This window comes from Hydra vulgaris, chromosome 08 (genome assembly GCF_038396675.1).
Source record: "Hydra vulgaris chromosome 08, alternate assembly HydraT2T_AEP".
NCBI lineage: Eukaryota > Metazoa > Cnidaria > Hydrozoa > Anthoathecata > Hydridae > Hydra > Hydra vulgaris.
Window position 1 is genome coordinate 21,592,345 of NC_088927.1, and position 12,656 is coordinate 21,605,000.

The 12,656-nt window shown below is 25.6% G+C and overlaps 1 protein-coding gene across 1 annotated transcript in view; it reads left to right on the top strand.

Annotated features, from left to right (window-relative positions):
• The first annotated feature begins 228 nt into the window (after window positions 1-228).
• LOC100197263 (mitochondrial glycine transporter B) overlaps window positions 229-12,656 on the top strand; it is a 37,025-nt gene continuing 24,597 nt past the window's right edge. The window contains exons 1-4 of the mRNA XM_065803243.1: window positions 229-384; window positions 5,011-5,165; window positions 10,011-10,089; window positions 10,417-10,487. Of these exons, the coding sequence (XP_065659315.1) occupies window positions 355-384; window positions 5,011-5,165; window positions 10,011-10,089; window positions 10,417-10,487 (335 nt within the window). The 5' untranslated portion in view covers window positions 229-354. The remainder of the gene's footprint in view (window positions 385-5,010; window positions 5,166-10,010; window positions 10,090-10,416; window positions 10,488-12,656) is intronic.

The window sequence follows — 12,656 nt, forward strand, 5'->3', positions numbered from 1 at the left end:
AATTGCTGTCGAATTGCTGCTATGCCCCGGGGGACATAAAAATTCTCAGCGACCCTGCTTTTACACTAACACCTTATCTCAAATACAAAACACTTTTATAGTTCTTGTTTTGATGTGAATGAGGTGCGTCTGGGTTCAGACTCGCCACATTAATGTTAAGTAAGTATAAAGACCCGTTAAGTAAAGTGGCCTCGTTAAATAAATCAGGTATGGATTCGATGATACCTGAAACCCATATTGGGTCTAGGTCCGAGTCCATTGGAAACCGATCAATTAACATCCCAAGCCGTACTTTTAAACTGAACCTAAATACCGTTTTATTCCAAGAAAAATTAAAAGTTGAAGTTATGTTGAATGTTGGTTAAGATTAGAGAAAATTCATCGGTAAATAAAATCATTACATGATGCTGTGGTATATTATATATTTACATAACTGTGTACAAATATGTAAAAAATATATATAGTACATATGTACGTTGTTAGAGTTTTATATGTTTTCTTCATATTTTAAATATTATATATTATACTTATATATTAAAAAGTATATAAATAATATGAAGAAAAAAACATAAAATCAAGTCATGAAATAAAATAAAATCATATAAATGATAGAATATATGAAAATCATATAATCTTGTAAATATATAGTTATATTATATATGATTTAGTCATCAATTTAAGTTTCCTATTCAGTACTTATGTCTAAAAATTGTGGATATAATGCATTTAATAAACGAAATAAGGGTATTAAGTTTAAGAATAACTTTAAGAAAAGTTAATTCAAACTGCAAAGAAGCACAAAATTTATTTAGGCCGATCTCTGTATTTTAATTGCTTAAATTACGGTGTCTAATAATCACATTGCTCGATTAACTATGAATAGACTTACCAATTTTTTTTAATGAAGAAGAAAAATATTTCTCAAACCCAACTATAAGCTGTTGATATATCTAATAATCTCATTGCAGCAATGTTATACATGTCTAACAATCATAATAGTAATATGTATAACTGAGCAATGATTGCTCAATTAATTAATAATAGACTTACCAGATTTTTTTAAAGAAAAAGAAAAATATTTCTGAAACCCAAGGAAAAGCTGAAAAAAAATTTCAGATTTTTAGGGTGGAATTTAAAAGATATTTTATCTGGTAATTTAAATATATAAAAAACATTTGAAAATGAAAGTAAAACCATGTAATTTACATTGTAAAGCCAATATATTCTGTTAATACAAAATTCATTTTATGAAACTATTTTAAATACTTTTCAGAGTTTTGTAACTTTTTGTAACTAACTTTTATTTTCTTTAATTTCTTCGTAACATTGATTGCATGTCATTTTCTTGTTTTCTTTAATTTTATCATAAAATTAATTGCCTAAGCTATTTTTACTTTCATTACACTTTCAACTGTGCTAATTTTCAAATGGCATTTGTCTTCAGTCCAATTTTGATAGACTAAGCTAAGCAAATATCACATCCTGCATTAGTCCCTATTACAGTAAAAACGAGTAAAAATTATTATTACAAGTAATAACAATTTTTACTCGTTTCAAATTTAACACAATTTGCACTGACGTAAATTTCATAAATAATTAGTTTCAAAAAATTTAAATTAAATAATTTGAAAAAATTTCAGTAAAAATTTTTATTTATTATTATTATTATTATTATTATTATTATTATTATATATATATATATATATATATATATATATATATATATATATATATATATATATATATATATATATATATATATATATATATATATATATATATATATATATATATTAGTAGTAGAAAATCACTTAACAAAAATTTTAAAAACTAATATAATTGCTCTGTTCTTTAAGAAAATTGAGCACTCTATTGTGTAGAATACTTTTTAAAGTTGTTTAAATATATATATATATATATATATATATATATATATATATATATATATATATATATAATATATATATATATATATATATATATATATATATATATATATTAAGTCATTTTTAGAAAAAGAGAAAGAGAGAATAAAAGGTTTTACTTCAAAAAGAGTATAATAATTTAAAAAGGAGAAAGTCTAGTCACCCTAACTAAGAAATGCAAAACAAAACTATCCTTCCATACATAGATATTTATAACTGTAATATAGGATAGACAAGTATTTCAGGTAACACCATAAATTCTGTAAGAAACATATATAAATAGACAAAAATTGATTAGTAAATATCTTCCAAAGGATATTGTGTTTTAAATAAGCACTTAATTCTTAGTGCTAAATATTAAAAAACTTAAAAACTTTTTGACGTAATATTTGATATTTTAAAAATATAAGCATGAATAGTTAGAAATAAATTTTTTAAATTAGTTATAACTAAACTTATTAGTTATTAGTTGAAGGTAAACTTATATATTATGACGTATATATAATCTTAGACTATGTAGCCGCACTCCTTTGCGGCAGCAGGCTATCGAATAGTCGATGTATTTACTTTAGGTGTGATGCCAGACATTTTATTGAAACACACATTTATATATATATATATATATATATATATATATATATATATATATATATATATATATATATATATATATATATGTATATATATATATATATATATATATATATTATATATATATATATATATATATATATATATATATATATATATATATATATATATATATATATATATATATATATATATATATATATATATACCTATGCCTTAAGCCATTTGTATTATGCCAAAACTTTTTTCAATTAGATAATTTAAACAGTCTTTTAAAATAGTTTATGTGGAAAATATTATGCAGTAATTAGTTGTTGTAAAAAGCGTTTTTACAGACCACAATTGTAAAATAATTTTTTTTTTAAGGTAAAAAAACAGATAGTTAAATAAAGTAACAGATAGATATAAAGTAAAACAGATAGCTAAATTAAAATTTATTACTATAAAATTTAAAATCCTCCATTTTACAATTTTTTATATTACTTTTAAAGTTTAAAGAGAAATCTTTATTACATTTAAATATTTTGTTTGTTTATAGTTTTTTTTTTATTTTTATAATTACTTAATTTATTTTTTACAAATTAATTAATTATTATTATTTATAGTTTAAGTCATTTTTTTTTTATCCTGTTATGAAAGTGCTAATATACAAAAGTACTAAATCCACTTATAACTGTATATCAGGGCTTGGCGAGAGTAAATAAGTGTGAGAGCATAGAAAAGCTCTCCTAAAAAGAACATGGCGAGCCATGCAAACTGCTTCTCAAAGCAGCTTTTTACTAGAGCTTTCGGTTTATTCATTAAATAAAGAGCTATCTGTTTGTTCATTAAATTGCTTATTAAACACAAAATTGATTTTATTAAACATTTTTTATTAAAAATTTAATAAATTTTATTTTTATTGCTTATTAAAAACAAAATTTGACGTTACAAGAATAATTTCAATTAATTTTTTATAATAGAATTTTTATAAAAAACTGATTTTTTATTTAAAAAACCAATCAGTTAGTCCAATCTAACTAAAAACATTTGCATTTAAATAGACACTTTTTTTCGCCATAACTGTGTCTCTTTTTTTAATTTTGTTATTCATTCTATTGGTTTATTATTTAAAATTACTTTTTCATTTAGTTACAGTGGTATTACTTTTACGAGAGTTTCTAAAATGTGATAACACACATTTTGGAAAAAACTCTCTGTACTGCATATCTGTGCATTAGGGTGTTTCATATTTTATCAATTTTTGAAATTAAACTCGTGAATCAATTTATAAATTGACCATTTATATTAAAGTAAGCTTAAACAAAATACATAAATAGTTTTTAGGGTCCCCGCCAGTTTGATTTTGGGCAAAAATGTTGGGTGTTTTAAAAGCCTAGCGGGGACCTTAAAATTTATCCTATAAAATCTTTTAAATAATATATGTTGGATTGAATATTAATTACATAAAAGGAGCTTGTTGAAAAAATTAAGATACGCCTCCGAGTTATAAAATACGCCATCGAGTTTTAAATTAGGTCTTTGTAAGAATTTTTTTTTTTTTTAAACCAATTTCAGAAAATTCTGTAGAATAGTTTCTTAATTTTTTCAACATGCTTCTTTTATGTAATTAATATTCAATCCATACATCATTTAAAAGAATAAAAAATTTTATAGGATAAATCTTAAGGTCCCTATCAGGCGTTTAAAACACCCAACATTTTTGCCCAAAATCAAACTGGCGGGGACCCTAAAAATGATATATGTATTTCTTTTACTCAAACTTATTTTCATATAAATGGTAAATTTATAAATTGATCGTGAGTTCAATTTCAAAAATTGATAAAATATAAAACACCTTACTGTGCATATCTGCACAGATGTGCATTGCAGATCTTAATTGAGAAAGCACTGAATATCTTAATTGATTAACTAGTTCATGAGTAGTAGGCAAAGATTTGGCTAAAGTTAAAATGTTAAAAAAAATTGTTGATAGTTTTTTTTATGACTTTTAAGAAATTTACCCATAAACAAGTGCTCCCTCATTTAAAAAAAAACAAACTATATTGTGAGATAAGCAAACATAAGACAATAATATTGTGTTATAAGTGTTTTAAAAATCAAATAGTATAAGTTTAAATAATAGTATAAGTTTAAATAATAGTAAAAATAGTATAAGTGCTTTTAAATTAGAAAATTTTGTTTTTTAAACTACATATTTAAATTTTACTGATCATTTTTTTTAAAACAATATTGTTTAATTTAAAGGTATAAATATTTTATAAAGACTTTAAATGATTTTAAACCTGGTTTCAAATTAGATTTAATTACAATCCTATACTATAAAACATGCTACTGACATAATTTAAATTTTATTGATGTAAATATGGATATTGAGTAAAGTTACACTTACTTGCATTATGCTTTTTCGTTATGTATTAAAATCTCATAACAAGGCTTGTATATGGTAATTCAATATATTTTAACATAATATATAGCTTTATTTTAATTTTAGAGAGATCAATGGGCACCACTAAAGTCTTTAGTAGCAGGTTCATTAAGTGGGTGTATTACATGTTTAATGTTTCAGCCACTTGATAGAGTTAAGACTGTTATGCAAATTCCAAGAATTCATTTGGAAGGAAAGATTCCGATATTTTTATCATATAGGTAATTAAGATATGGTAATTTTTTTTATGTTTAATTATTTTTTTTTTGTTTTATTTGATTTTCATTTTGTTAAAAATAAAATCAGTATGCATTAATTAAAAAACTTTAAGTTGAATATTATTCCATAAAATTAAACTTTAATTTTATGGAAAGTTTAAATCCAAAGTATAAATTTTAATTCCTTAAACTCAGTGTGGGAATGTTTTAAATAAAATTAAATTAATTAAATTAAAGTTGTAAGTTATAACTGTAAGCTTTTTTACTGAGTGGTTGACAAGTAGTAAACAACCGGGGCTGGTATTTGACCTGAGCCAAAGCCAGGTTTATGGCTGGAGCTGTATAAATATTGGTGCATATTGGTATAATATATAAAAATAAGTCGATATATTTATGCAGTCCCATCTGTAGAACCGGCTTTGGCCACAGTCAAATACCAGTCCCGCTCATTTACTATTGACAAGTAAAAGTCACATACAGCCTACATACACTTCATAAGACTGGAGTAAATTGATCTATTGATCTTATATGTATACATTCAAATTGACAATAATGGCTGAGCTTAGATTTGAGACCAACCTGATTTTTAGATTTGTATCTCATATGAGCAAAATGTTGTATAATGTTACAGAACCTGAGACTACAACAATAACTTTACTAAAAGAAGAAAATTAGACAACATTAACAATATTTGTCTAAAAGAAGAAGCAATATTAGCTGTATTATAGTTTACTGTTATTATCTGTTATCTCTTTTAAAATTATGCTGTTAAAAGTTCTTTTGCAGAGTTTAACTTTAAGTTGATCAATTACAACAGGCCATTTTTTTTAGAAACTTAGAAATGCTTAAACTTAATAAAGTAGATGATAAATTATAAAAAATCTATAAAAACATTAAGACTTTTGTAGTAAAATCAAAAGGTACTGAACAGGATTTAGATGCTTAAATTAATGAAGGAAGAAGGTAAAAAGTATCTCTAAAATAAACTTGAGCTAAGAAATAGAAATCTTTGTTAAGCTGAAGAAGAACTTAACACAATAATTTAAAGAATTAATATTATTAAAGGTCAAGCCACAAACCAGTTAGCACAGATCTGTGACCTCTACAAAACAGTTTTTAATCAGTTTATACAAGAGATTTAAACAAAACACAAAACAATTCACAGATCTGTGACCTCTACAAAACATTATCAGGTACCTCTCTATATGAAAAGATAGCTAATGAGCAGCTACAGCTTTCTACCTCAGAACTTTCATATTGTACTTTTTTGTTGGCAGTTAGCCATTGGACTTTCTTATGAACAGTTTACAGTCTACTTTTGGTAGTTGACTTTCTTTTTATGCAAAAGCTAAGTTGCACTGTTAGATCAAAATTAAAGCTGAACAAATGTTTGACTGGCTCGAATGTTTCTAAGAATACTAATTTAAACCTAGGGTCATTAAGTCTTTCCTAGTCAGCAATACTACCCAATCCAGAATTTAATGCAAAGCTCAATAAAAATTAGTTAATGATTCCTCCTGAAATATATTTCATACTTTTTTGGGTTTCATTGATTTGTATTTTGATTTACACTGATTTGTACAGGATAGAAAGTTGGGCAACAGTATGGGCAAGCTCTTGAAAGCACAGATAGGTTGATCAAAATAGCTGTTGAAGCAATAATAGTGGCATCTCGTAAGTGCATTCTCTGCCTCTCTGTTAGCTCATGGGCTATCAAAGAAAATCCAGACCTTGACAAAATAGCAAAACACATTGAAAATATGGAGAAACTTCAGAATGCACAACAAAAATACAAAAAAAGAAATCAGAGTCTAGTAAGCTTTTTTTTTTTAATTGCTGTCACAATCTATTTTTAACCCTTTAACACTTGAACACAAGCCAATGACAAACTGACAAAAAAGGCCTTTGACAAACAAGGCCACTGCGCTGAGAAACTAAATTGGGTGCATTTCTACCAGTACTTAAAAGGGGTTAAACTTTAAACTTCTCTCTTAAAAAGTTCACTTGATAAACTATTTAAGAAATAGTTTATCAAGTGATCAACATGAGTTAAACAATGAGTGTAGATAAATATAAAAATGAAAGTTGTTATAATGCTGCTAGAGATAGTAATCTTGTGGCTTTTAAATATCTATATGAAGTTGGTTACCTGTGGTGTAGTATGTTTACCTATATAACACCCGCGGTTAAGGATATCTTGAAGTATTAAAATGTTCGCACAAAAATCATTACTTGTGATGGTATCTTGAGATCTTGAAATATCTTCATATAAGCAGCACCAAAATGCTTGCTGTGTGGATGACTGTTTTTGGCTGCATCATAGATACTCTATGCAGTAGCCAAAAACAGTCATCTTAAGGCTCTAAAGTGTGTGAAAAAAAGCAGACAGATATTTACGATAATAGATTTTGTATAGGCCTCACTTTTTAAGTTATAATATTAGTAGAATATAGAGTCAATAAATTACAATTCAAAAAAAATTTATAAGTGAGTTAAGTTAAAGTTGAGTATGAAAGTGGTATTCTTGGAGCTTTTTAGGAGGAGGAGTGATGTTAAAGGGATTTAAATTCAGAAGAGTGTCTTCATGAGAAATTTGCTTAAGAACTGGAAACTAATATATCTTCGAAATTTAGAGTGGGCATATAACCTTAGAATAACCAATGTTTAAAAGATATGTTTAAGTATCTACAACATTTTAATCTCTATAATCAAATAAAAAATCTAAAAATTTTAAAGAATCTGCAAAAAAATTGTTGTCTGACTAAATATTCACACAAATAGACACACTCAGTCAAACTTTTTAAATGGTCGAAAAATTTACTGAATAGCATGGATTAAAATCTATTTTTTTCTATAATATCCATATTCTTTATTGGTTTGCGAATTTCTTCAGTAGTTATTAGGGACTCTAGTATAATTATCAATAGATCCACAATCTTCCTTAGAAGTTGCTCTTGTTGTGACTATTTGTAAGCTAAAGATTTTTAGTGGCATCTATAAAAGAGATATTTGCATTCACTTGGCTTGAACCTTTTGATTGCTTCAACTATTGACATGGTTGCCTTGTTGTCCATTGAAAACTCTTAATTTTGCTGCATTAAGATTATCAATTTTTAATTTCTTACAAATTCATCTTGCTGCTGTAATGGTAATCAAATTGAATAATCCGTCTTGTAGAGGTTGTTCTTGGACTTAGCAAAAGACCTTACTGCCAATATCTAACTTAGCCTTACTGCCACTATCTAACTGTCTTCTCAAGAGCTAACTTGTTTGTAGCCCATTATTTGTTTGGAGTTTGAATTGTTTGGAGCCTTCATTAAACAGATTATGGGGAAAAGCTTCAGCAAACATTGATGTCAGGAAATGGTAAAAATATATTAAATTTCACAGCAATCACATGTTCAGGTACTTTGCATCATTTATTTTGGCTCCAAAGATGAGCTGATTTTAAGCTAATAAAAGTTATAATCCCTCAAAATTTACAACCCCTCAATTTAGAGGGGGGGAGGGGCGAAATTTTTGCACCGTCATTTTTGAATTAAATTTAAAAGCTGCAGATGAATTTAAATTTAGTATAAGATAATAAAATTGAAATTTTTACTACACCACTGCCCTCATGTTTAGGAAGGTGGGGGGGGGGGGAGTTTATTGTTTTGGGTTATTTTTGTTCCCAGGCCTCCATCATTGCAATTTTTGACAAAGCATTCTCATTTGGCATAGGTATGAACATACTTAAGTACTTAAGTTTGGACATTGCACAATGCATGAAAGTGTCATATCTGGAACATTTCTATCTGGAACATTTCATATCTGGAACATTCAAAAAAATTGTTTTTTTATCTGAAAAAAAAAAAAAAACTTTTTAAATTTGTTTATTCTAAACTTAAATAGTCTTTTTGTTTTTAAGTCTTTTATAGAAACAGCATAATTATAACGGCATAACACTACTAATAATAAAAACAACAATAACAACAACAATAACAACAACCACAACAACAACAACAACAACAACAACAACAACAACAACAACAACAACAACAACAACAACAACAACAACAACAACAACAACAACAACAACAACAACAACAACAACAACAACAACAACAATAATGATAATAATAATAATAATAATAATAATAATAATAACAATAATAATAATAACAATAATAATAACAATAATAATAATAATAATAATAATAACAACAATAATAATAATAATAATAATAATAATAATAATAATAATAATAATAACAATAATAATAATAATAATAATAATAATAATAATAATAATAATAAAAGACTAAGTACACAGGAGAGGTACCCTACAGTTGGTTTAGTGGGTATGTCTGAGTGGACTTTAAAAAAAATCAAAAGAGTTATTAGAAAAACATTTGCAGGTTTGCTTGCTTAAATAGTTCTCTGGTTCTGTTTCCAGAAAAACTGTTTTTTCTTATAAAAAATAGTAGAAGCTTAGTAGCAATTAAACAAGGTAGGTCTTTGTTTAAAAAAGTGTCTTGGAGTCTTAAAATTTTAAGTGAATCTGTGTCATTTTATTAGGATATTTAATATACTATATCATCTGATAGTGTAGTACTATATTGTACTATATCATCTGATAGTGTAGTGATACTATCACTACACTATTATTATTTCTTTGAAAAAATTTCAAAAAAATTTGTTACAAAAATTTGATAATAATTTTACAGTTGAATATATTTACAGTTACACTATTTATTTAGTAGTTTAAATTTATGTAAAAATTTAAAAAATTGTCTTATTACTTTTACCTTATCTAAAAAATTTTTTATGCTATACAATACGATTTTTAAATTGTTTCAATTTTTTTAGCAAATATGGTATTGTAAATACTGTTGCAAGAATTATCAAAGATGAGGGTTTCTTAAGTTTGTGGAAAGGACTTACACCTGTAAGTTAATAAAAGTTTATTCTATGTATTTTATAGTTGTTTTGTTTTGATTATGTTTTTATTGTTAATAATGAAGAACAAAAATTTATGATTAACATAGAACAATATGGAACAACTGAAATATGACACTTAAAGTATTAAGCTCCATGTATAACTTTAAATAGTATTCTTTTATTCGTATTGATGATGCACAAATAGTTTATAAACTTTTTATATGTTATCAATATAAACAAAATAATTGGAAATATCTTTTTCGTCTTTTTGGTTGATAGTTTTTTTTTTTCATTGTTCTGTTTTATTAATCTTATAAAGGTTTATATTTTTTAGTCAATATATCGTCAGGTTCCTGGTTCTGGTTTATACTTTGTCTCTCTTCATCAGATAAAAAATATTCTGAGGTAAGTTTGTTTGTAATTTTAATAATATCTATTTTATTCAATTTTATACAAAACTTTTTCTTGTTTGTCAAGAAATGCCAAAGTAGAAAAAATAATAATAGTAAAAATAACAATAAGAATAAAATGTTACCTTGCTACAAAGTAAATATCTTGCTTTATGTTGTATTATTTAAATATATTTTTTATTTTGTATATATATAAATTTTTTCTGTAATATTTTTTTAGCAGAAAAAAAAAGGGTTTGTGATTTTAAAATGGCTTCTCTTTCTGGTAGACCTGACAAATTTAACTTTTGCTTCTCCTTTTGTTGCTAAACTTGAATCTGGATTCTACAGCCAATGTTACTGACAAATAAGGTTTCCCAAAAAACCTATTTTTGTTCCGTAGAAGTAGATAATAACCTTATGTTATGATTCATCTAGTTAAAAATATATATAACGATGATTATCCATATTTTATTACTTTTTTTATTTTTTTTCATAACAAATATTACATTTTTGTAATAATTGTTATGAAAAAAGCATTGTTGCTATACAGAAAGATAAACTTTAGAATGTTTAAGGATTTCTAAAATTGATTTAGAAGTGTTCACAATATCATTTTTGTTTGCTTTTGACATAGAATATTCAAAAAACAAAAAAAAACAAAATGGGTACAGCTGCTCTATTATTCCTAGAACTGCTTACCTTCCTAATTATCCTATAAACAAATTGCCATCAAACCAATTGCCTTCTGTAGAAAATGTGTCGAGATACCTATTCTTAAACTCTTTTTGAATTTAACTAAATCTAACTGAATTTGTAGCTTTTTAAAAGGCTACAAAGTCTGGCCATCAAAGTATCATATTGCATGTCCACAAAAATGTCTTGGATTTGAAATAGTGTTTTTTTGAATGAGTATGTGTTAATCATTTTGGCACCAAGTGTGTTAATGCAGAAGTTATTTCTGTATGGATCAAAGAAGGCTTTAGAGTTATCTAGAAAGTATCTTTAATCTTTAGAGTTATCTAGAAATATCTAGAAAGAAGCTTAAGGTAATTAGTAAACCTAAAAAAATGAATTTGTTTTCAGTTTGCGCTTTTTTTTTGTTTACATATTTGTAATTGTTATCAATAAAGTAGCTATTTGTTTTATTCACTTAGGGATAAGTTATAGAAGTTCAATAAAAAATACACCAAAATGCTAAAAACAAAATTACTTGAGTTTAAAGATAATACAAAACATAACATTAGTAGAAATATTAGTAATTATTAATTATCAGCACGACTAGTAGAAGAACATAACATATTAGTAGAAGAATTAGTAATCATTAATTATCAGCAAGATTAGTAGAAGAACATAACATATTAGTAGAAGAACTTAAGTTTTTAATCTTTTTAATATTATAAAAATAGATTTTGTGCAGAAAATAATAGTAATGATCTAAAAGTTGTTAAAAATGATCTAGAATTCTTTAAAGACCATATGAAAAGAAGAAAAATGTGCATTGAGGAAAAAGATGATGCAACTAACAGAGCCAAAATGAAAAGGAGAAGATTCAGATTTATGACTAATAAAAGACAAAAACAAAAAGAGCTTCATCGTGTATAAGGGAGCCATCGAGCATAAGGGTAGTAATATTCTATGTAGTGAAAATTTAGATGGATTTGAAACACCCGACTGCAACTTTGTCTTTTCAACAGATGATGAGTATGACAAAAAACTAATGAAGAAAAAAAAAGAGTAATTGTGAATTTTTCTTACTTTGTTATTAAAAATAGCGATAATTATATTCAATCTTTAAAAACTTTATATTATATAGACATTTTTTATTTATGTTAATTGAGATCCCAGTCAGGAACTCTAGTTATAGTTGCAACCCTTTCTCAACTCTATAACTCTAAAACACAAACCTTGATGAACAAGGCTGCTGTGTAGAGAAACTAGTTAAGTGCTGTACTACCAGGGATGTGGCGGGAATCAAACTCGGAACTTCTTGCTTATGAGGCAAGCACTCTACCACTACACAATTACCTCATTTAATCAACAACAAGCAAAACAATTTTATTAAACACTGTTATATTATAAATGGCTAAATTAATCACAGAGCTTACTTCTAATGAGCTTATTTAAGCAACACCAATTGTGACAGCAAGATAAAATATTGAAATACCACTTTAAACCACAATCA